This window comes from Hesperophylax consimilis, chromosome 28 (genome assembly GCF_061612785.1).
Source record: "Hesperophylax consimilis isolate HC1 chromosome 28, BYU_Hcon_1.0, whole genome shotgun sequence".
Taxonomy (NCBI): Eukaryota; Metazoa; Arthropoda; class Insecta; order Trichoptera; family Limnephilidae; genus Hesperophylax; species Hesperophylax consimilis.
Window position 1 is genome coordinate 5,564,353 of NC_142863.1, and position 27,474 is coordinate 5,591,826.

At 36.1% G+C, this 27,474-nt stretch overlaps 1 protein-coding gene across 1 annotated transcript; it reads left to right on the plus strand.

Annotated features, from left to right (window-relative positions):
- The first annotated feature begins 1,599 nt into the window (after positions 1–1,599).
- Gale (UDP-galactose 4'-epimerase) lies at positions 1,600–27,474 on the plus strand. Its single transcript, XM_089648554.1, has 7 exons — positions 1,600–1,977; positions 7,306–7,556; positions 11,525–11,638; positions 17,788–17,967; positions 21,670–21,783; positions 24,556–24,727; positions 25,997–27,474. The coding sequence occupies exons 2-7, from the start codon at positions 7,314–7,316 to the stop codon at positions 26,236–26,238; spliced, it is 1,065 nt and encodes a 354-aa protein (XP_089504680.1). The 5' UTR covers positions 1,600–1,977; positions 7,306–7,313; the 3' UTR covers positions 26,239–27,474.

Genomic DNA, 27,474 nt, shown 5'->3' on the forward strand with positions numbered 1-27,474 from the left:
CTTTTCAAAGACATCTCTATCAGAAGCGCGTACATAAACACCAATACACACAATCCTAAGTTTTGTAGTTTGCCTCTACTCTAATTGTGCGACCTATACTGTCTTTAATGTGTCCGATATTGCAGTAAACTTTTCTATTCAATAAAATATATATTACATAAAGTCAATGATGTAATAATTACTTTGTTATTATCGATAAATATATTTTTGTTATGGTTTTCATTAATATAAGTAAATCGATTATGATTTAGTTCATTGGTCAACAACCTTTTATTGCAGCGGGCCAAAATGAAATATTGAACAAACATACAAATTAATTTTAATCCTTTTTGACTGGACCCAACCCAGATGTTGTCAGTTCAATTTCAATGTCGATGATTGTTATCTGATAACCACACTTTTAATGTCAAAAAACAACAACATTGTATCGACTTAATTCGACTCGTATGTACAAACATAAATGCGAGGAAATTAACTTAGATTTACCAACAAATAAAATTATGTACCTAACGAAAAGTGAAAGAGATCCTGCCTTTCGTACCGTAACTGGACTTCGAGCTACGTCAGGAACTTGCGAGCGGCCCAATGCGTTTTTTTTCGATAATGTCTGTATGAGCCAATAAGTTTAATATAAATAGCGTCTACATTCTTTGCAATATCAGTGTAAAATGTTGTGGCGGTTGCCGATGTCGCCCGAATCCTTCCGACCGCGAACGAACGTGTCGAAGGTGACCAGCGACTGCCGCCGCCTAATGCTTCACGAGTTTTATTGAAGTCAATTTAAACGACTACTGATTATGGTTTAAAATACTACTTACGTATGAAAGATTATACCATTGCATTCCCTATATTTTCCAGTACGACTTGTACAGAATCTCAACGTGCATGTCGGCATTTTGTAGTTGTGGCCCATACTTCGAACGCCAAAGCTGACTCTGTCTATGAGTGGTATATTTATGCTGTCTATATACCTCATCATTACCTCATTAATATGAGACAATCTTTTTTTACGAACCTTGGGTACACCCAACAATTTTGTGATTACTATTACCAGCTCCGGACACTTTGATTAGTATAGTATATGCTGAAATATGCGCGCCATGATGCGTATAGCGTAATGTGACGCCTACCTTGTTGTCAATAAACTGATATAAAGTGTTGTCAATTTGTGCGTAAATAATGTCCAGCATATCTGGATATTTACTAATAATAATAAATTATTAACATGAATACCTACATATTTGCAGTTTTTAATAGTAAATCGTCTAGATTCTTAGCGTCTGTTCAGCGATGGTATAGTAGGTACTTACCTAAAGAATTATAAAGCTAAGTATTTCATTAATTATTCGACCCTACGCGCCGTGTAATATTTACAACACGTCTGTCAAGGGGGTAAATAAATTGCGCAGTAATAAATATTGGTGACTGAACATTGTGATAGATGATAAAAAAAAAATTAATATTTTTTCCGTGATTAGTGAAAATAGTGTGTGTAAGTTCTAGCTTAGTTCAGTTGAGTGGTTTATTTATGGTTCAGTTTCGCCAACTTTATTTATGAGTGTCGCATTATATATTTTTTAAATCACTGACAAAAAACGTATTTTTCCGCACTGGCAACCTTGTACAGACGTCAAACGAAAATCTGACGTACGCCAAAAATCGGTTCGAATATTTTAAAATAATTCCCGATTTTCCAATGGCTATATTAGGCTATATAAAAAGCAGCGGAAATTTGACTATGGGAGAAACACGAGCCACCACACTCGAAATGCAGGCCATCAAGTAAATCGTCTGCGATCGTGATATATTTATACTGATAATTAAATAATAACATTATCATGAGAGCCGTAAAACAGAAGAACGGAGATAAGCACACGCAAGCCATTTTTTAGCGCTATGTGTAAACAATAAACTACTGACAAGCCAACGAGGCTAATCTAATCACACTTGCTCAGTTGTTAGTTGGAATTCGACAAGGTAACGTGTTTGCTTTATAACTTATTTAATAACCCTATAATTAAATGCCGGACACCGATTTTCTTTTATGATTATCGAGATCAATATCGTATTATAATTTTTATCGTAATCTAAAATTTAATTCAATATCTTTTCGCAGTTTTCGTAATGTATAGGAGTAAATTGCTTATTTGTCACTTTTGAATACGAGTGAGTTTTGCCGGGAATTACTATGATGTTAGCTAACCTACGATATGAGATTCAAAGATTCGGTAAACTTATCGAATTTCGCTCCATGGAAAGGCTTTTAAAAAAAACAACACTCGATTTCAACTTAATTAACTAATGGAGACAAATATTTAAGTCGGGGGTTTAAGTAAATATGCACAAAATAGGTTTTTAGGGTGTTAGTTTGGGTTATTTTAATAATTTAGGCGTATTTCCTAACCTTCAAAGCGCCCCTGAGGTGATATCTCACAAAAGCGGCGCTATACAAATTATCCAATAAATAATTAAGTTGAAACCATGTGTTATTTATAATTTTTTGCCTATTTAGCATGCAGCGGAATGCAACAAGACCTTTTTTTTCTTCTTTCTGTGCGACTTTTGATACTGGTATACAACTAACTGTTGCCTCGTTGAGATCTATGATTAAATCACGCAAAAAAGCTAGCCAGTTTTCAAATGCAAATGCGATTTGCAAACTGTGTATGTGGCCTAACTTCATTTCCCGGTTACATCAGAGAACCAATTGAATTGTGATATTCATTTTAAGGCATTTGGCGATTATAATTTTCTGAACTTCTGAGTCTAGTCAATTTAAGAGTAACTACTCGACACACTAGGCATAAGGGACTATTTCAATGCCACCATTCTCAAACAAATTACATAGTAAACTTGCCGATTCCTCGCTTACATGGCAAATGAATATACTAATGATATTGACATTTTTAATGTAACAAATTCAATGTTTAAAACATACTTTAACATTTTTTTTCATGTCAAGATATTGTTTCTGATAATTTCTGTTTATTATTATTTTATCCAGTTGTAAAACACATGATATTTCATCAAAATGAAAATTCAACACACCTAAAGTGATATAGAGTCATTAAAAATATTTAATAATTAACAGTTACCTATTTAACCTAGTTTTTGTTTCATCACTTTTCATGACTTTATACCACTTTTTGTAGGTGTGTTGAATTGTCATTTTGATGACATACCCGGTCACCGTTTTCAACCATTGTTTATAATTCTTATGTAAAAAATTGTCAACAATGTACCCAACGTAAAAGTCCCATGGGCATATAAAAAAAGTTAATAAATCAAATCTTTTCAAGAATTTGGTTGTTGGTGTGGAGGGTCGTTAACTTAACTCTATAAATTTTACGCAATATTTTCCTACAGATATATTATTTATTTTTTATTTGAAATGATATTATATGCTGCAACGTCTGATAATAATCAATATTGATTATCATTCCGAGATAATGATTATTTTCAATATAATATACTTGATAAGGACAATATGTAGTTATCTATGATTATCTCCTGACAAAGAATATTTCCACTGAGGAAAGTATTTTATCGCTTTAATACCTTTGTAATGTTTTCATTAAAAACATCAACCTTTGGAACACCAGACCCTTTTTGAGGCAAATCAAAAATGAACTCTAAAGTGTTTCAAGTGTGGGCGATTCTGTTAAAAAAAATTATGCAATTTCTCATGGCATATAGGTTTAAATCGGATATCAAAAAATTCCAATGCCAGCAGCCATAGACTAAATTAGACTAGACACGGCATATTCATTTAAAAATAACCCCAACATAATTTTGGTTTGGTTCACGTGCACATTTATGAAAAGGCCCACGCACTGTGTCGCAATGCGAAATGGGCACTGTGCATTGCGTTTTACCTTTTGTTGTTCTAGAGTAAGCTATTTTGCTTTTCAGCTATGATGGGCAGGTTCATTTTTTCAACCACAAAAATAACCCAGTTCCAAATATTTAAATTTGAATTATGTCCATATTACAACACCTTTGACAACAAATTCTCCGTGGTTTCGCTTACGAGTTTGAACGCTTGTACAAGGAGTTTAAACAGAATTGGGTTGTTAAGTTCATCTCCATATTTGTGACGTACGCTACGTGGCGTTATTTTTAAAATGAATTTAACTAGACAGGGCTAATCTAGTATAATACATCAATGCCAGCAGTGCATGAACTGTTTGTCAGCGGGAAAAAATTCTTGTCACTGGAGCACGAACGGTTATCTAGAGGTTAATTTGTTTATTTTTAACATCTGGCATCTACAGATGGGTTGGATTAAAAACAGTTTAAAAATTTATGTAAATATGCATATTTATATAAAAATCGTTGTGTTTACATTAGGCAAGGGTCATGACTAGCATGACACCCATTCATAGCTTTAATTTTTAAGAAATGTAGCATTAGTTATTGAAAAAATAGCTTTAATTTTGCGTTTTCATAGCGTTTATAGCTAAATAGGATAACGTCAAGGAATGGGGGTCGGCAAGAGGGGAAAAACAATTAAATTAGCAAAATCACTTGAAACATGTTTATTGTATTATTGATTGAATCTCAGCATGGCACATGTTTCTACAGTAGAGTGTGTCATGTTGTTCTACGATCTGTCAATACAAGATTATAGCGACTAAAAAAAATCTTTTTATTTATCGCTAAAAACACCATTTATCGCTTTAATTCGCGAAAATATCGTTAATACTATGAGTGGGTGTCTTTAGTTATGACTCATTTTATTAAGAACGAGAGCCATTTTTTTAAATTTTTATATTAACTCCACACAGGAAGCCCTGAAGAAAATTATTTCCCTCAGGGCCTATGTAATCTTTGGGGATGCTGTGTGGAGGGTCTTTTTGTGGAGAGGAAGGAGTGAACATGGGTCTTGAAGAGTCCCATGTTGTAGGAGGGAGGAAACACAGAGGCCGACAGTTCGTTCCACAGCCGAGCTGTTGAACTTAAGAACGAATCGTAGAAGCGACCCGTTCTCATGTGACAAATGTCAACCGTGTACAAATGTGGGGCGCACGTTTGGCGTGTATCCCGACTACGCACCGGTGCCGAAGGGATCATTGACGCTAGTTCCTCAGAGCATCTTCCATTGTAATACCGATAGAACAAGGACAGCATACCTACCTGACGCCTGTGCTCTAAAGATTGCAGTCCGTTTGTTAAGATTGGGGAATCTATCAAACGGACCGCCCGTTTCTGCACAGAGTCTAGGGTTTTTTTCAGGTATTTAGGGGCTCCGGACCAGAGATGGCTGCCAATTTCAACAGTAGGGCGCACTTGTGATTTGTACAGGGTCAGCAGTTGTGTACTATTAAAGTATCTGCGGGCCCTGTACAGTACGCCCAACTTCAGAGAGGCCAACTTTACTCTGGCTTCGATGGAGCCCCCGTACCTGAGCTGGTCACTTATAGTTACACCAAGTATATCAATGGAAGGCCTGTTCGGAAGATTGCTTCCGTTGAAGTAGACTAGATTATCATTTGGATCCCTTTTAGACGTAATCAGACAGGATTGGGTCTTTGAAACATTAAATTCAACGAGATTATTTTTACCCCAGGAGGAAATACTCTCGAGATAACCGTCCATTCTCTGCTTCAAAGCCCTCCGAGCCATTGGAGTTTGTGTATGGTACCAGCTCAATAATTTCGTACGACTCAAAGAGTTAACTCAATTGAACTGGAGCCGTGAGCTCAGAGTATTTGAGCAATGAGAATACTGTGCTTGCCCGATACGACTCCACCGTTGTTAGTAGGTGTAGGTACATACGTCCAAATCCAGATGTCCGACTGTCAGATGCCGTTAACGTCTCTGGGTATGTAATAACAACAAATACTTGAATAATTTGAATAGCTCTATTTTTCTAAAATATCTCCCAACAAAAAAGAGTAACCGTTCAGTTAAGCCGTTTTGCGGTTTAACGGGAGTCTTATGAATACGTACGAATAGTGCTGCTCGCTTATGAACGACTCATCGCTAGTTTACATAAAACTTAATATCTTAGGGTTATTAAAAAAAATATTACATTAAATCCATCTGCGATCTTTGTGGATGCTGAATCTTTTTAAAAAATGGAGGAGTGACCCAAGTTGTAGGAAACATTCCACAGCTGAGATGTTAAATCAAACAACGAGTTGTTGAAGCAACTCATTCTCCGTGAAATTTTTAACCGTTTACAAACGTTGGACTCGCGTTTGGCGTGTTCTCCGACTGTGCACCAGTGCCGAAGGGATCAATGACGCTAATTCCTCGGAGCATCTTCCATTGAAATACAGTAGAACAAGGACGGCATTCTTACCTGATGCCTGCTCTAAAGAAAGCAATTCGTTTGTTAAGATAGGGTAATCTATCAAATGGATCGTCCGTTTATGAATCAGGTCAGGTATTTTTGGCTCCAGACCAACGTTCCTTCTATTTTTTTTATTGTATGCGGCCCATCAACTTATCTGTGCAAGATATAAAAAGAAGATAGAGGCTAACATAAATGAGAAGATAAAATAATTAATCAAGTTATTGTAAAACGAAATAATAAATTACATTTTTCAAAAATGTACGTTGTAAGAAAAACTGTTTTCTAACCCGATAATGTTCGTTGATATTGGAGTACTGCAGGTTAATAATATTGCTTATACGCTGGTTCCAGTTAACAACGATTATTTGTGTCGCTACTATTGAATAATACAGATTTTTTTCTCCAGTTTATGTCAATTCCTTACCGGCCCATAAGGGAGTGGGGAAAAGCTAACAAACTAAAGAACCTGCTTCGAAATGTGTGCGGAGGATGTAAACGGGTGTGCGGACAATTTTTAAAAGATGTGCGGCCTCACACCCGCACACTTTAAAGGGAACATTGCTCCAGACTAGAGGTGGCTGTCAAATTCAATTGTGGGGCTCGCTTAGAGTCAGCTGTTGTGTACTATTAACCTTTTCAACTCTGGCTTTTCATTGCATGTGATTTAATGTTTTTTAAGTTGAACTTCATAGATCATTATTTTTTTAGTGATAAACTAATGTTTATAAGACAAGGTTTTTATGCATAGCACAAAGGATAATAAATTATTATAAGCAATAATTAGTCGTTGAGTTGACATCGCGTTTGGGTCCCACCCAGGCGTAGTGTGTTCAATTCCTCGGCTGGCTAACTCCTACATCACAACACAAGCAACATTTTCCACTTACTGTGATAGTAGTAGGAGATTTTCAAATATTGTCAGGTTATTCGTAACCCGGGAATGTTTGTATTTCTTTTAAATAAAAAAAATGAAAACATATTTATCAATGGGTTAACTGTTTTAGCGTCAACTATGTCCCTTCCCGTGATCCTTGTAACTGGCGGTGCGGGGTACGTGGGCTCGCACACCACGCTGGAGCTGCTGAACGCGGGCTATAGCGTGATCGCCGTGGACAACCTGTGCAATGCGTACATGGACAAGGAGGGCGACGTGCCCGAGTCGCTGAAGCGCGTCGAGACGCTCACCGGACGCACGGTCACATTCTACCAGGCGGACATGCAGAATGCCGAAGAGATGACGAGGATTTTCAGCAATGTGAGTACTAAAATCATGTATATTCTTGCAAACTAAATATTTATTTTTTTTATTTAAAGGCAATATAAAGTTAAGTAAAAAAGATACAATATTAAGTAAAATAAAAATATAAAGTTATGTATTTTGTTCTCAGTCCTCCTCACTAGGTATTCCTGTTCCGAGGCGGACTGTAGTACGTTTGTTGATCATGATTTTCTCATCTTCTAATTTGTTGGTTCCCACAAAATATAAAATAAATTAAGCAAAAAGTATTTATGTTTGTTGTCTTTAGTTTGCGTTGGGGTTACTTCATAAATTTGATTGCTTCATCTTCATGTTTAGTTAGCCATAATTTGATGTCTTTTTTTAACTTTTCTGTATCCATGGTGTTTTTAATTTCAACAGGAAGGGCATTATATAATTTTACAGCATGTAAATAGTGGTTTTTCTTGCCGAAAGATGTATTTAATTTTGGAATGTTTAGTAGATTTGAGGATTTCGTCCTTGTAGTGTAGGTGTGTTGTTCAGCAAGGTACTCATATTTTTCTTTAAAATTGAGTAGTGAATTTTTTGAGTACAGTTTTATAATGCTGAACACGTTAAATTTTTTAAAAATTTCTTTTGATGGAGTACTTATGGGTACTTTCAGGATTATTTTTATTATTACTTTTTGTGTTTTAACGAGCTGCTTCAATTGAAGGTTTGAGGCAGATCCCCATCCAATAATCCCATATTCTATGCGTGATTGGCAAAGAGCATAGTAGACTTTATATAGATCATTTTTATTTAGTATATTGCGTACGTTTCTAAAGTAGTACATGAGCTTTGTAAGTTTCTTTGTAATGCTATTTATGTGAGTGTCCCATCGAAGATTTTCATCGATTTCAACGCCGAGATATTTTATTATTAGGAATGATTCGGTAATCCAGAAGATTGGTTGGTTATTTATCTTCCGTTGACTACCAGATAAGGTTCACAAACTTATCTTAAACTAAAAGCGATATCATCCCAAAAACAACAGTCAAACTTCTTGGTGTCAATTTAGATTCAAACTTTTCGTTTAAAAGTCAAATAAATAGGACTGTAAGCACCGGTTTTTTTCACCTAAGACAACTCAAGTCTGTCCGAAGAAACCTTCCTACAGAAGCAACAAAACTACTTATCAACTCTTACGTAGTCTCACGTCTCGATTACTGCAACGGCATTTATGCCAGCCTTCCAAAATATCTAATTGACAAACTTCAATCAGTGTTTAATGCAGCAGCAAGGCTCATAACCGGGGTTTCAAAATATTCGCACATTTCAGAACACCTTCGTAACCTTCACTGGCTCAAGTGCCCTGAAAGAATCCAGTACAAATTGTGCTGGATGGTGTTTAAATCCATCAATGAAATGGCCCCACCCTACATCTCTGAACTATGCGTCCCGGAAAACACTGGTCTGAGGCAGTCAACCCTTAGATCAGCAACATCATCAACGATAGAACCTAAGCGCAAGCCAAATACTAAGTTTGGTGATCGCGCTTTCGGAGTATCTGGGCCGAAGGCTTGGAATAAACTCCCTCCGGAACTAAGATCCATAACAGATCAGCAACATCATCAACGATAGAACCTAAGCGCAAGCCAAATACTAAGTTTGGTGATCGCGCTTTCGGAGTATCTGGGCCGAAGGCTTGGAATAAACTCCCTCCGGAACTAAGATCCATAACAAGTCCAACAGAATTCAGGTCTAAACTAAAAACTTACCTTTTTAAGCTGTCGTACCCTTAAATTAAATATACCATTCCTAAGAGAAAGTCCAGTTATATTCAATTTTTCAATTAAGTCCTTAATCCTGTATCTAAATTTCGCCAATAAACAATTAGATAATGTTAATTAAGTGTTAATCTCAAGTGACCTATCAGGTAAGTATTGTACTGTATATTTTCTCCATAAATAGTTAAGTAATAACATAGATCACTGTAGAAATGTATTATAAGTTTGTACAGCGCCCTTGAGGTGATTTTGCACAAAAACGGCGCTATACAAGTCATCCAATTATTATTATTATGTCTTACCGCCCACTTTCCAAGTACGCGCTGTTGAAAAGTGATGAAAAAAAACTAGGTTAAATAAGTTACGTTAGGTTAAGTTTATTGGTTTGTTATTGTCCTGAATTATCATTAAACCGATACAACACAGTTCTAATTATGAAATTTAAGCAATGAATGATCAGACTTTTGGATCGTAAAACATGCCCACATCGCATTTCTTTGTTTGTTTTTATTTTGTTATTTCAGCGCTACTAATAAAAATGAATTAAATTTTACACACCTCATAAAAAATCATTAATAATCTACGGTTGTTTATCATAATATTTAAAACACGTTTATTAGGAAGGGGGTTTAGTTAGGTTAGGTTAGGTTTAGTTAGGTTAGGTTAGGTTAGGTTAGGTTTAGTTAGGTTTAGTTAGGTTTAGTTAGGTTTAGTTAGGTTTAGTTAGGTTAGGTTAGGTTAGGTTTAGTTAGGTTTAGTTAGGTTTAGTTAGGTTAGGTTAGGTTAGGTTAGGTTAGGTTAGGTTAGGTTAGGTTAGGTTAGGTTAGGTTAGGTTAGGTTAGGTTAGGTTAGGTTAGGTTAAGTTAGGTTAGGTTAGGTTAGGTTAATATAGTTTGTAATCATCTTAAGGTCCACTGAAGAGAAAAACACTTCTGCGGAAATTGATAAAAATGTTTGAAAATTGAAATTCTTTCGTGAACAGTTAATCAATCTCATTAACCTGTCTGGGGCCTAGGAGTCTTATGCAAACTGGCGTCATCAGTTTATCTTTAAATCGGTATTATAGATCACACTTCTAGCGAATCTCTGTTCGGTGCAAACATTTAATTAGATTCCCGTGATTTGACCTCGACCGAACGCTCGTTGATCTTCGACCTAATGGACTTGCTGATTGTTTGTGTTACAGACTGGGTTCATTTTGAGCGGTTAATTTATTTAACCCTTCAGGCCTCTCTGTCATATTGACTGTTGTATTTTTTAAATGCGCTGTCAAAATGTCGGAGAATTTGTGTGTATTCCCGCTTCTCAATAAAATCCAAATAAATGTGATTTTTCTGAACGTATCCGAAAACTAAAAACTGTTTTTGAAAGGTGATGTAATTCGCTTTCAAATTTTATTATTAGAAATTAACACATCATTTATGAAATATTAAAACTATTAAATCAAACATAAAAAGTTTTAAAAGTGGCTAAAATTATTGATAACGAAAAATAAACATTTTATTAGACAAATGTGTTATGAACACTACTATCACCTCACTTTTCTATGGTTTCATAGAAAAATAATTAGTAAAAATTTCACAAAGTTTTACAAATTTTTCTTAAATTGCAGTCATCATCTTTGATTTTACATAGGTGTACATATTAATTCTTCTGTGGTTAACTTCTCGATTTGAATATAAAGATTGGTGTTTTCTCCTTCATTCTGTTTTTTTCTTAATCTCTACAGCTACATTATCAATGCTACTATAATTTGTAGGATTCAACAAAGTGCTTGTATAGATTACGCTTATTTCTATAAATGGAGTCAATAAATATATCATTAGTACCCCGAAACTTGTTGCCCAGATTATGCATCCTATTGACTAGTGATTATTATGACACAGAGAAAATATAATGGATTTACCTCTTAAAGTGTGATGCTACATATAATGGATTTACCTCTTCAAGTGTGATGCTACATATAATGGATTTAACTCTTCAAGTGTGATGCTACATATAATGAATTTACCTCTTCAAGTGTGATGCTATATATAATGGATTTACCTCTTCAAGTGTGATGCTACATATTATAATGGATTTAACTCTTCAAGTGTGATGCTACATATAAAGGATTTAACTCTTAAATTGAGATGCTACATAGGTTTTCTAGGGTAGTTCCATCATTAGAAACATTATTGACTGTAAATTTTCTGATGAATTTTTGTTATAACAATGTTTTATGTGTAATTTCAGCACAAGATCGACTGCGTTATCCACTTTGCCGCCCTGAAAGCCGTTGGAGAGTCCTGTAAAATTCCTCTAACATACTATCAGAACAACATCACTGGGTCCAGTGTACTATTGGAGGTAACCATCTGATTAACCTAAACTAACCGTAATTTAGGCTGTGAGAGACGACAAAGAGACAAACCACTTGTCATATAACTCCAAAAGCAATTTTGGAGATATTTTTTCCAGACGTCAAACACCCTTGTAGTCTTTTTGGGAAATATTTCTCCCAACTTAATACGGACTCATAAAATTCATGCTATCTCATTTTGTATTGCGGTGCGATATATGATTTATGCAGTGTTAGAAAGAGAGAATATCACGTTTTCATTTTGCATACAAAAATTTACCATAGGCGTTCCCGAAAAATTTGAAATGATTTGCTGAAAAAGCATTTGAAAAATATTTGTCAAGGTTTGCAAATTTTTTAGTAAATATTTTTCATAAAGTGATGTGAAAATAACTTTTATAATAGCTTTTCTAATTACTCTTCAAACCACTCTCTAAACACTTTTGACACTAATAAGAACAAAGTTTAAACTTTTCATTGAAATCTTCAACTGTTTTTTTTTTATTTCGGAGCACAAACATATGCATTCTAATTTTTTATGTATTACTAGCCTACTTCTACCCGGCATTGCTTGACTTTTCTCTGCTTTCTATAAAATACAATATGTAAGTAATATATATATATATACAAACCTTCCGGAAGAAATTCTCTAAATAATAGTGAAAACCCTATTAAAATTTGTCGCATAGCTTAGAAGAACTAAGCGCACAAACAGACAGACGCGGATAGCTACTTTGTTTTATACTATTTAAAGATATCAGTTAGATATTTATATAAATACAAATGTAAATGTTCGTTTGTTCAAAATCTTAAATCTCCGAAAGTTATTCATCGATTGATTGCTTTGAAATTTTGACAAAACGTTGCATTCGAATACGCTTGTGTTTTTAAATGACTATATTATATCGATGTCACCTGTGACAGGTAAATAACATGCTTTTTTTGAAAAACAGCGCCATCTGTTGGACTAACATACTTTTTTTTTAAAACATCGCCATCTGTTGAACAAACATGTTTTTTATGAGAAACAGCACCATCTAATGGACATAAAAGCAACACAAGCTATTGTTTCCCTATTTGCCCTGACAGACCGCTAGTCATTAATAGATATTAATTATGGAATGACAATGTACTACATTACCTTGCAAGTGAATAATGGGATACTCAATGACAACAATAAAGGTGTTCTTCATTTATCTGTCAATCACATCAATAAATATTGTGTACACAGATGTTTTCCCGTCGGTTATAGTTTCGTTAAATTATTACATATTATGTGTGACTTTCATTTAAGTGCGTGTTTCTTCATTCTCCACTGAACACCTAATAAATATTTTATTTGACATGTGTTGTGATGATTCTTATTCAAATGAAACTCCTTCACAACAAGCATGGTGTCTTATTGAAATTAAACTCCTTCACAACAAGCACGATGTCTTATTGAGATGAAACTCCTTCACAACAAGCATGGTGTCTTATTGAAATGCAACTCCTTCACAACAAGCATGGTGTCTTATTGAAATGAAACTCCTTCACAACAAGCACGGTGTCTTATTGAAATGAAACTTCTTCACAACAAGCACGGTGTCTTATTGAAATGAAACTTCTTCACAACAAGCACGGTGTCTTATTGAAATGAAACTCCTTCACAACAAGCACTCTGTCTTATTGAAATGAAACTCCTTCACAACAAGCACTCTGTCTTATTGAAATGAAACTGCTTCACAATAAGCACGGTGTCTTACTGAAATGAAACTCCTTCACAACAAGCACGGTGTCTTATTGAAATGAAACTGCTTCACAATAAGCACGGTGTCTTACTGAAATGAAACTCCTTCACAACAAGCACGGTGTCTTATTGAAATGAAACTCCTAAACAACTTTGGAATTTTTGGAATCAAAAATTAACTATAAAAATAATTATAGGCTCATTGTCGATGACAGTGCATTCTATTATATTATTTTGGTGGCAATCAGGCATAAATAAACTCATTTCTCTGAAATTGCATGGCATTAAAGCAGTTAATATAAAAATTTATGTCGATCCTAACCAATCGGGATTTGGCGCAGTTGAATCAATTTTTTTTATTTTATGTTTTAACCTTTTCTATGCGTCATAAATTTGTATCACTTCGTTCACACGCGGGGCTATTTATCATCAATCTAATTTATGACTTTAAACAATAATCACGCATGGATTTTAAAATTTGTTTTAAAAATACGTCGCTTATGTCTTGAATTATCTTTTCAAGTATAAATAAACAATCCGAACTTCAATGGGACTTGATAAAAATTCGAAGTATAATGTAACTGATACGGTATACCCGGGCGGCCATGTTAATATTTCAAGGATAACGATACACATGCATAAACATACCGGAGTAGAGCTCTTCAACTGTGGTGCGATGTAAGTGCTTGATTTATGGGTGCGATGTCGCGTTTGACTGGATACATGAAATATTGCTACACTTAAAAAGGTTCATGTAATAAAAAATAACTACACTTACATTTACAAAAATAATGAAATAATTTTTCTGTTATTATGTCACCGTAAATATGTATCACTTAATATATTTTTTTATCGTGATAAATTTTGAAACAGTTCTCAACGCATAACGGCAGAATCATGGATTTCATGTATTTCAGCAGCTTCGCAATTATTATCGACGTCACTGTCACTAATTTCAAAATCTGAATCTATTTCTAAAGTAGCACCAAATATTTCTTCGTCATTAAGACAACGACCCGACATTTTGTATTTTGGCAATAAAAATACTTTCAAAAATTGATAAAAAGTCAAACTTGTACAACTTTACACTTGATTTTTCACTAAAAAAAAGTTTTAACCACGTATCTTTATTTGAAAATAATCTAACACTGACGAAATTTAATATTTCTTCAATAGTTTGAATGAATGTATGTAACTGAACTTATTTTAAAATATGATAAATCAGATGAATGTACACTGTAATTAAAATAGTTCATATCCACGAAAAAGCAAACAATAATTCCAATGTAATCTACACGGCGAGCGTCTCTGTTTGAGAATCTTATAAAATGCGCAATAACGTGTGTAAAGACGCGGGAAGAATTCAAACTGATTCATTTTTCGCTCTGAGTTGGAAGATCCCTTCAAATCTTTGTATCCATGATTAGGATACGTATTATGGATAAATATCGTAAGATGTCAGTAGTTTAAAGATGTGAGATTTTTTAGGAGTATAAGTTTTACCGTGCTCAAGCATGTTTCATACCCATAACGCCGAAGAAACTTTGCGTCGCACAGATTTGCCTCCCGCGTACAGGGCATGTACAGTGCGTCGCAGGCGTGCGTCTCCCGCAGGGAAAGGGTTAAAGTTGAGGGAGGGAGGTTAAATTATAACTCTAAGTAAAAAAAAAGTTTTTTTCTTTGAAATCGTCTACTAGCCAGCCCTAGAGATGGTGTAATTAGGTGATGATTGGATTGAAGTTTGATGATTTTTATTGAACTGAAATACTCCTTATAATGTGACAAGTGTATTGGACTGCCAGGAGGCTAATGTCCGTTCTCTTTTAAGTGTAAAGTCTTTCTGACCTTGAGATAGCCTCATATGCCTATTTCAACTGAAGAACTAGTGATCTATTTTCTTAGTTACTTATTATGTATCACCAGAGCCATCTATGCATAGTGACGGAAACTAAGATCTCAAATGTCACAATTTGTATATTTCAAAAATACATATAAAAATACTTTTGCATGTCAATTATCTAACTTACTTAAAAAATGTGTAAACTCATTTCTTTTCGGAAAGTATCATAAAATCATTTCCCGACTGTGCACCAGTGCTGACGCTAGTTTCTCGAAGCATCCTCCATTGTAATATCGGTAGAACAAGCACAGCATTCCCACCTGTTGCAAATGCTTTAAATATTGCAATCTGTTTGTTACGATAGTGGAACCTATAAATGGACTGCCCGTTTCTGCACAGGAAAAAGCTATGGAAGGTGTTGTCCAAGTATGGAGTGAATACGAATCTGACTCAGGCAATTGCGTCTGTCACCGTGGTTATTCAATCTATACATGGATAATTGTATGCAAGAATTGAAAGAGGTGGGATTGGGCGCGAATTTGAGTAATCTGAAAGTATGTTGCCTGTTGTATGCTGATGATGCGGTGCTGATTGCTAATAGTATGGATGATCTGCAGTCTCTCGTGTCTAGGATGTACGAAGTATTCATGAAGAATGAGTTAATGATGAATGTAAGTAAGTCTAAAGTAATGGTGTTTGAAAGAGAGAAGACGAAAACAGTGTGCAATATAGTTGTGAATGAGGAATACTTGGAGCAGGTGGATGAGTTTGTGTATTTAGGAAGCATGTTTACGAGAGATGGGAAAGCTGACAGAGATATTGAAAGAAGGGTAAATGCAGGTAATTACGTTAATGGAGGACTGAACGCAGTTGGCGCTAACAAAAAATTGTCCAAAGAAGCGAAGTTAGCAGTCCACAACGAAGTGCTGGTACCTACCTTGATGTATGGAAGTGAGGCATGGAACTGGCAAAGAAAGGATGAAAGTAGATTGAATGCTGTTGAAATGAGATCCCTGAGGCGTATGTGTGGTAAAACCATGTTTGATCGTGTGAGGAATGTGGAGATCCGCAAAGAGTGCAAGGCTGATGTAAGCGTAATGAGTAAGATTAAGAAAGGGACGCTTAGATGGTTTGGGCATGTAGAGCGAAGATAGGAGTGTAAGGAGGATATATGATGCAAATGTGAATGGTAGCAGAAGTCGGGGACGCCCGAGGAAGACATGGCACGACCAAGTGAATCAGATACTCGAGTCGGGCCATGTCAAGAGTCAGAATAATAGAAGAGTATGTGTGAATGTGAATGAGGCAAGCAATGTGTGCCAAGATCGAGTTGTTTGGCGGTCCGTCCTCTCTGCCTACCCCTGCGGAGAAACGGCGTGATGGTTAGTTAGTTAGTTACAATTCCGTAGTACATTATTTTGATGTATCTCATAAGGTTTAGCTAGCGTTAGTAATATAAGCTCCTGAAAATATTATTTTATGACTATTATAAAACATCGATTTTTCTCTACTTTCTATACATATAATATGCATGTATTGTATTGTAAACTTTTAGGAAGAAATTCTCTAAATGATAGTGAAAACCCTATCAAAATCCGTTGCGTCGTTTAGAAGAACTAAACGCTCAAACAGAGACTTTATTTTATACTATTTAGAGATATGTTTATCCATCAAGGATACAAATAAATTGTTTATAATTTTGTAATCATTTAAAAATTAGTTGTATGTAGATATACAATAATAACGTAATGTAATTATAATTAGGTCCCAATTGTCAAGTGGTCACAGGCTTATCCTGTTAGGACAGAGATCCTGGGTTCGATTCCCTACAGAGACCGTTACCTTTTTATTTTTCTATGTCTTGTTCTGTTTCATGTTTCATTTAGATTTATTTGTATTATCTTCTTCTTCAAAGAATTATCAGTACCTACTTATCGCTTGCTTGATTATTAAAAATTCTATTGAACTTGAATACTGTTAGGGGCCGTTCAAGTATTACGTAAGCAGATTTATTACAATTATTTACCCCCTCTTCCCCCTTGTCACCAAAAGTAAGCAAAGCTCTTACCCCCCCCTCCCATGCTTACGTAAAAATTGGTACCTATATGCATTTTTCTGTTAATGTATTCTGTTTTTTTATTGATTCATAAGCAGCACTTATAAAATAGACTTAGGATAGAGGACTTTAATGCACATAATATTCATTTAAACAAACTTTATTGACACAGTGGGAATCCCCGAATATGTATTCGGTTTTCAAACATAGACAATGTGTGGGTTGCCAATGTGTAAAAAAAAAATAACTACTGCTGAGCAGTGCTGACGTAATCACTATCTCGACCCCCCCACCCCCCCATGTCATAAAAAATAAGCAAAGCAAAGACCCCCCTGCCCCCCTATAGTGCTTACATAATACTTGAACGGCCCCTTACGCATTACGCAGGAATACTTAATCTTACTTACACATGCACCGACAACCGAAATTAGTATGTAAGATTTGTCAAGAATTTGGACTATCTGTGATTTTTCACAGGTCTGCGCTGTGTATCATATTTGAACATGTCTCTCTGTCTGTGTTTGTGCTGTAGGTGATGAAGACGCATGGCGTGTTCAAGCTGGTGTACAGCTCTTCCGCAACGGTGTACGGCACGCCCCAGTACCTGCCCCTGGACGAGCAGCACCCCACGGGACAGGGCTGCACCAACCCCTACGGCAAGAGCAAGTACTTTGTGGAGGAGATCATGAAGGACTTGTGCAGTAGTGACCCTGTGAGTATCAAACTATGCTATTAAATCCCATCCTATCTCCATCGGGATCCATCGCAACCTCTCCTAGCACAGCCTCTGGAGTTCTTTCCTCTGGGGTGCTCTACACGAGGGAGTGCGGCCACTATCCGTGCTATCGCTCTGCCCAAAGAATTTTCTTCTGGACATCCTTGGACTTCACTACTTGCAGCTCAGAAGAGAGGGGGATACCGCCACCCACTCATTCAGACTGGTGCGAGGCTATATCGAGAACTCTGCTATTTTGAAGCACGTGAGTCTCCATATTCCTGATGACTATCTTAGACAGCATCATCATATCATAGGTTATTCTATCTTCCTGCCTGTAGGACCAACCTGCCTGGCGGGAGGAGAATAATTACTCCTTTTATTTTTATATGACACCTCACCAGAGTCTGCACAGTGTACAGATCGACAGGGTCTTTTGGGCAGTGTTGTGAAATTGAACATCTTCCCTCTGGAATTGCACTCAGTATCTTAACCCCTAAGGCCTCTAGCATATTCTGTCAGAAGGTCGGATTATTTCCGCTTTGCAATAAAATCCAAATAAATGGAATATTTCTGAATATATCCAAAATATAAAAACTGTTTTTGAAAGGTGATGAAATACGCTTTCTAAATATATTGTTAGAAATAATCACATTTTTTAAAATATTATTTTTATGCAAACATAAAATAAAATAAAAAAATGCTCACTTTACGTTTTTTGTAACTAACATTACCGATAACAAAAAGAAAAAAAAACACGCATTTTATTAGACAAATATTGTTTTAATTTTAATTTTATTTTTTATATTTTGGTAGAAAACAATCACTTTGTGGTTTGACATATTAATTTAAATGAAACAACAACTTTCTTTGTAACCACGATTTATTAAATAAAGTTTTAATATTTTTTTTTTATAGATTTAATAATATTATTATTAAGTTCTACAAGAATTTTTTGGTTTTTGTAATTGTAACAGCTGTTTCGGCTTTCAAGGCCATTTTAAAACTGTGGTTATAACCACCTTTAGACGACTTATTTATATGATTCTATTTTACCCCCTCCCAATTTAAAATGATTTATTACCGGTTAAACCGATTTACTGATAAAATAATTGTGATAGTAAATTTCATATTCTGTGGGGTATTTTGAAGTCTGTTTTCCCCACATAATGTTATCTTAATTGTTTAATAATGATGTGGCTGCTATTAATTTATTTAAATGTGTTATATTGTTTAGGTTTTGTGAATATACTTAGAAGCGGGGAATAAATAATTTTCCTTACTTTATTAATTAATGTTATACTAGGTTCATTGGTTCTTTTATTGATTTATAATTGTTCAAATAAATTTAATCTAATAATATTATTAAATTTGATTTACATTAAAATAAAAAAATAAAATAAATGGAGTTCTACGAATTAAACACAAAAACAATAAATAAATATTGTGTTAATTACACAATTTATTGTCATTTAATGCAAAAATAATTAATATAAAATTCACAGAGTTTTATAAAAATTTTTAATCGTTGGAACCTTTGCTTTCATAAAGGAGCACATTTTAATTCTTCTGTGGTTAACTGCCAGATTTAAATATAAGTGTGGTGTTTTCTCCTTGTAACACCGTTTAGATCAGAGGTGGTTCCCAAAGTGGTCTATATGGACCCCCAGGGGTCGATATCGGCTTGCTGGGGTCCAAAATTTGGGGGTCCACGAGATTCAAATTGGGGTACATATGAGCGGACCCCCATTTACCTTAAGTGAACATTTAGGAGTTCCGTAATTGACACAATAGACCTAACACAAATATAATAGACTGAGAAATTACTTATTTGATATTTGTATTTTTGGGGATCGGGTGAGAGACACAAAATGAAAGAGGTTGTGAGAGTCACAGTATTTATTTGTGAGTCAAGATAGCCGTGTTGAGAGATGACGTAGGACTGATGTTGTATTCTCCGGATGCAGGCTGTGATGGCTGGTCAAGCGCGGGTCTGTGAGTCGACGCCGGGCGCTGGTGACCGGACTCGTTGACGGTCAGGCACTGGTGAAGAACGTGGGTCTTCAGGTACTCCAGTGCTGACGGGAAGGCCGAAGGTGCGGTGGAACTTGTAGGCGGTTGAGCGGGATGTGCGTAGACCAGTGAGAATGCTGCGTGTCCTCATGGTGGTCATGGTGCATGGATGAAACGCTGGTCAGATGCGCTGGAACCAGGGCGCTATGATCCGTGTAGCGCTGGCCAGGGACGGCGGCCGGGGCCAAGGCGCTATGATGATGTCCCGATGGAGTGCATGATTGTGTACCGGCGGAGCCGGGAATATCGACCTGCGCGGGGGCGCGAGGCGCCCCGGTTGTCACTCGTTGAGCCTTGTTAACTGACGGCTGATTGATGACTGACTGACTGCTCGCTGCGTCGGGCTTATTTATACGGTACAGCCGACGGCAACAGTAGGTAGGTGAAATCGCAAATAATACGGAGACACTCGCTCAGACTGGGTCGTACTGGAACTTTCGTTGGCTCTGCTATTACGCGTAGGCGATAGGCTAGAACCTTTTAGCGAGTTGGCGTAATATGCCAGACCGACTTGTAACGTATTGTCGTAGGTAGGACGCGTTGTTTACGATAAGTCCTCGGTTGTAATTTGCAAGTACGTAAGTAGGTCGAGCTGTTTACTATTAATGAGTAAATCTGGATTCTTCTCTCGACGCCACATGTTTTTATATTTCGTAAAGTTGTTAATTGAGGTATATAAACAGAGCCTATGTTCCTTTTCTCGTCAGAATTAATATATTCATGCAAAACGTTGCACATTGAAAGGTGCGAATTTTGCTAGTTCCCCAGTTTGTTTTTGAAAAACGTCCAGGGTAATAATGATGTTCAACATTTAAATGCACTTCACACAGACTTCAAAACTAAGTTTGAGGACATTTTGAGTATGGAAATGGAACGTTGAAGAATCGGATATCATGTGACAAGAAGAACTGACCGGAATAAGCACTAACAAAGAACTTAGGGCAGTTCTGTAGGGCCAGCTACAGAAAGAAATTCCCATTGTTTATCCTGCTTCATTTTCATTTGGTGTAATACCTCACAAAAGTGCCCCTGTCTGCACAGTGTAAAGACAGAGCAACTATACCGCCACCCGGTTGTTGGACAGACAAGGAAAGGTAATATTTTTACTAAAAAAATAAATGATTATCACATGGGTCGTTAATAGTTTTAGGAAAATTCAATATCCGGCAGACAGAAAAAAAAATTTGGCAAGTGGTCTATGGGGCAAAAAAGTTTGGGAACCTCTGCCAAGCCACTTCATCTGCAATATTTTTATGAAGAGTAGCAGAGCGACGTTAACCCTGGAATGTAGATTTGTGCAGATTCAATAATTATAACGTCTACGGAGTATCGGGGCAGATATTTTATTTTATATGGAATTCATCAAACTCAAGAAGCCAGTATCTGCTAATATGCTGATCCATTGAATTCACTGGGTTACCAACCGATTGCTGAATATCATCTGCAAGGAGGAATTTCCCAGAGTGCTGACGGCGCATCGAGTTCAAGAGAAAACGTTTGGAAGATAAATAAATACACTCTGCGTAATCGACATGTTGTTGCATGATTCTTCAGCAATGTACGAAGTCATGACCATAGTCCGATTCCTACACGTCTATTTATCTAATGTATGTTTTACTTCCGCAGGTTTGGGGCGTGATATCTCTTCGTTATTTCAACCCAGTTGGGGCCCACGAGTCGGGAGAGATCGGAGAGGACCCAGCGGGTATTCCCAACAATCTCATGCCGTACATCGCTCAGGTAAACACATTTTTTTCACGTGAATATTGCACAACTGACTGGTGTCAATTGGGGTATGTTTTAAGGCTGATGGGGGGGGGAGGGAGATGGAGAAAAGATCTCATCACTAAACACAACAAAATCCATTTGAAGGTCTATATCATAGATAATAGAAACAAGAGAGATTAACCATGAAAAATTATTAATTATTAGTATTGCACTGCTAATACAAGGCATGTCGCCAACATCGTTCACCATTTATTAGATAACTAGCACCCCTGCTTTAGGTCACCCTAAGTGGTTTGCTACGTTTGGTGACTTAGCAGCAGTTCCCACCTACTGCGAGGTGGGCCGGATCGGAAGAGACTGGTTAAGGCGATGCCATACGTAGTAATGCAAAATCATGTGTTTTTGGTTTGAAAATTTGGTCTCCTAGAAATTTTTCAGATGCTTGAATTAAATACTGCGAGCAGAATACATCTTGGCCTTTGAAATAATCGAGTATTTTTTAGATAAGTCTTTTTATAAACCCAGAAAAAAATAATGTATAAGGCCTATGAAAACTGCTTTAAAGTTCAAAATCTCCTACTTACGAACCCATTTTCGGTTATGATTTTATTGTATAATGTGGAAATTTAAGTTATTTATAAAATGATGGAAAAAAAATTAAATATTTATGCCTGAACATCCACAAAATAAAATAAAAGGCACTTTTTGGCCATGTTTTTTTCTTGCATAAATCAAAACAGGCGGATGGTGTTAAGCGGGAATTTAAACCTTATCGCCATCTACGTAAGGATTGTTATTGATAGCGGCTCAATTTAAAATACTACACGACGTAGTGCATCGCCTTAAGGGAGACCCTTTGACCTCTCTAGCTGGACTCTCTCGACCCATCGCCTTGCACCGCAGTTGTAGACTGATTCATACGCCCGACACGTAAAATACTAAACGTAGAAAAATCACTGATGAGTTATTCTTATACAAAATTGTGAACTGTGTTATTGATTTATCATAATAAGGATTTCATTTGGTAGCCCTGAACTCCATACCGGATCTATTGATGTACATATTCAGTATTCCACATTATAAGTATTATCTGCAAAACATTCAACACGCCACGCGATGTGGACATTTTCAACTGTACCTTGAAAATATATAAATTCAAACTGGCTTAATCTATCTCTTAACATTTTAAATACTTATAGTTTTTGTATACATTCTAGTTTAATTATAATAAATGTATTATTTTCTTTCTTTTTTGTAACAGATAAAGATAATGATATTCTCAGTGTAATCTCCCATTCATTTGAATATTACTAAAATTTAGTATTAACCTCTCAGACAAAGACTTTTATCTACTATGTGTTCCTTTGAGAACTGTCAAAACGTGATAATTTTTGTGTTATTTACGAGTTTTGCTAAAAGCTTCATAACTTACGTTTTGGGAAACGTAGCCTCATTCTAAAAAATGTTTTGGAAAGATTATGAAATCCACTATCGAATTGTGTTGTTTTACGTAAACATTTGCGTTTCTAAATATGCATTTTATGAAAACTTCAAAAATATGTAAAAATCGCTTACAATTATTTCAAAGCCTTGAAAAATGTACTTTTTTCTGAGTATCATAAAGAAATAACACTTTATATATTGAAGAAATATAATTAAAAACTATTAGTCACCTCAAAATATTAACCGTCCAAACTAAAATATTTTTAATAAATTATTTAGAAACGCAATAAATTATGAACAAACAAGATGACAGATTCAATCGGCTTAGATAATCCAACTCTACGTTCCATAGATATTCTTGAATACAGACGCGTAGCGTTATTCATTATCGATACTCTGTTTCTAAATCATGTCAATCCGTATACTAGTGATGAAAATAAATCGATTTTTGTAAAATCTCGCGCGTTTACGTGAAAAGACGTTCTAATGTCTTGACCGCTGTTATCATATTTACGTCTTTTGACGTTCTAATGTTCTGAGTGGTTAATATATTATGTGGCGTTTTTCTGAAATAATTATAAATATACTAGCTGTATACCGCCACGCTTTGCTGTGGCTCAGTCTGGCTGTGCAGATAGAGAAACAATAGCGCGTGTTGATTTTACGTCTAACAGATGGCGCTATTTAAAAACAAAAGCATGTTTGTCCAACAGATGGCACTGTTTTTTAAAAAAAGCATTTTGTTTCCTGTCACATGTGGTACAGCGCCATCTATTGGATGTAAAAGCAAACATGCGCTATTGTTTCTCCATCTGCGCCGACAGACAGAGCCAGTTTGATTCCTAAACAAAATGAGATAAAATTGCATCTATACACAACGGTGCGCCGCCTTTGTTTCTACCTATAAACCGTAGACATTTCTATCTTCGCATAGCCGCTTTGATAGTTGGTGCAGTTGGTAGTAATAAGGTGTTATTTGGCACGCTTCCATGCCGTATCTCCCTTTGTTTCTGTATTTGTCCTGTAAATTGTAAGATTTGTGCTGTAAATTGTAAGATTTTTGCTGTAAATTGTAAGATTTGTGCTGTAAATTGTAAGATTTGTGCTGTAAATTGTAAGATTTTTGCTGTAAATTGTAAGATTTGTGCTGTAAATTGTAAGATTTGTGCTGTAAATTGTAAGATTTTTGCTGTAAATTGTAAGATTTGTGCTGTTAATTTGTTAGATTTTTGCTGTAAATTGTAAGATTTGTGCTGTAAATTGTAAGATTTTTGCTGTAAATTGTAAGATTTGTGCCGTAAATTGTAAGATTTTAGCATAATTTTATTTTGACACCACCAGGTGGCGGTAGGCCGTCGAGCCAAGCTGCAGGTCTTCGGCTCCGACTATGAGACTCCTGATGGAACCGGAGTGCGGGACTATATCCACATCACCGACCTGGCGGTGGGACACGTCAGCGCCCTGAAGCTGATCCTCAAGCCAGACTACACCGGCTTCAGGGCTTTCAATCTGGGTAAGGTTCCATATCTGCCTCACCACGTTCAGAGTGATAGATGTTTCATACTCTCAGTATCGCCCTCGTAAAAGACACCATTCAGAATCGAAAGGTCGCTTGAAATGGCATTAGCCATTGTATCTGATAGTAAGATCGGAATAGCCAGGCACTTCCCAATCTTGGACTCAAATAATTGATTCACTTGATCATGCCATGTTTTCCTCAGGCGTCCCCGAGTTCTTCTACCATTCACTTTTGCTTCATAAATATTCTCATTACCCTAAAAATTTTATTTTATTCGGGAAATCGAGTGCATTAGACTTGCATTTTTTCCAGATCTCCTCAATTTTATCACTTTTTTACCTGGTTTCTCCGCAGACATGGCTTGTAGTGACTTTTAGGGGGTATTTCACTACGTCGGGCTAAATATCTGACTAGCTATCCGTTGGCTAGCTTTAAAGATCAGAATAACTTCGTTATTCAACGGCGACCGTTTCACCATTGTTTTGAGCTTCCGGATAGATAACACTCGAAATAGTCTGGCAACATCGCAAAATGTTTGCAGTTACCCCATCTACTGCAACGCCTGTCATGTTTTGCCACAATGTCTATGGAATGCTAGCGTCAACGCCAATTGACAAGTTTCCCGTCACAGTCCGCACACCGCAAAGTGTGCATTTTTTTGGTTATGTTATGTTGATTATCAGGTCATTTTAGATAGATTCGTGTCAAATTAATACATTGTTTCTTATTTTGAACACAATCAAATAATTCAGGATGGATCATACAAGCATTCAAATTCATTAGAGCTCTTAAAACTCGCGGCCTTCGCATCGCCGCCCTTTCACCTGCTTCTGTAAATCAAAAACCTCGGTATCCATAATAATTCGCAACAAAATTCGACTCACTTCTCCGCTGTCAAACTCAGAATGTTTTGACGCCATCTTTGATTCGAGGAATAGCGCCTAACGTGAAGTTCGAGCACTGATTAGTCAAATCGAACTTAAACCCGAGCGTTAGCGTTATTCAGATATAGTGAAAACGAAAAAATGACTAATCCGCGGATTAGTGCTTAGTCAGAACATAATCAGAGATAGTGAAATACCCCCTAAGTGTTACATTATTGATGTTGTAGCCGAAAATGAATTACAAAAACCATTTTTTTCACAAGGTTTTTCTTCTTCGGCTCCAACAATTTCAATTTTAGCATCCTAACACAGTAAAAGGCCACGAGCTTTACAATTCAAGCGCCTCAGGGATCTCATTTTTTAAATCTGAAATTTTCAGGTACCGGGAAAGGCAACTCCGTCTTGGAAATGGTAAAGGCATTTGGCGCGGCTAGCGGGCGGAGCATACCGTACGAGCTAGCTCCTCGCCGCGAGGGGGACATCGCGTCCTCGTACGCGTGCGCCAAGCGTGCGCAGAACGAGCTGGGCTGGAGCGCCACGCGAGACATTGACGCCATGTGCGCCGACACCTGGAACTGGCAGAGCAAGAACCCCAACGGTTTCCACAAACAGAAAATTTAGACAAACATACTGTTAAATAAATGGCGCTATTATAACAGGTTAATCAGTCCAATTATTTCAATCATTTCCAGTATAATAATATTACAGAAGGACGCCTTGGTCACAAGCTGTTATTCGTTCAGAGTATGAAATTAGAATCGAAAAATTATTTTATTCTGTAATGAAACAACATGAAAATACTACTATCGCTTGTCGATAAATCAAAGTGAGAATAGAGACATCTATTGATAATCTGTTGCATTATTTTAGTGAGCAAAATCTTGATATTGTAGCTTCAAACCTTTTTTTATCATAATCTTTTAAAATCAAACTCTGTACTCTGTACTGTGTACTCCCGGTGGACGGCGGCCACTAAGTTGACTTACGTGACGGCTATACTCTCAATAGACAGCGGTCACTAAGTTGACTTACGTGACGGCTATACTCTCAATAGACAGCGGTCACTAAGTTGACTTACGTGACGGCTATACTCTCGGTAGACGACGGCCACTAATTTGACAGCTGTACTCTCAGTAAAAGCAATCAAGAGATACAGATAGATTTGCATTTATTGCTCGTCATTTTGACGAAACTTATTAAAGAAATATATGAGTTCCAAATTTAGTACATATTTGCTCTCTCCAAAAGTTTTTGATTTTTTGGTGATTGGTGATTTTTCGACTTGACTCCTTTTGCACATTCTGTTATTGTTGACACAGAATGTAAGGCATTTATAGCTTTGGCTAAATGAATGCGAAGTAATCCTTATTTCCAAATTATTTCACCTAGTAGGTGCTGATTTGAAACAAAAAATGTAATAATTAGAATAATTCAGTGCATTTAACATTACATAATTTAACCAAAGTCCGATTATTTAGTTAAACAAAATATTTTCCAGTTCAGTGCAAAGAAATCTCCCAGACTGTTTTTAATATGGAATTCTCCGGAAGTTTCCTTGTTGAAGTAAACAAAATAATAATAGGGTTTTTTGCTCATTTTTATACAATAATCATTACATAATCTACAAATTTTTCTAATTTGTGAAATTACTCTATTTAACCTCTTGAACGCCATCGTAACTTTAAGGATATGTTTAAAAAAATCATTTCTGTGAATACATATTATGTACTAGCTATTCTGGGGAAACTACTTATGATAGATTATTTACTATTTTTATAAATATATATACACATTATCTGGTACAATTCACAATAACTTAAATTTGCAAAAAACAACTAAGTTGTGACGAAAATAGAA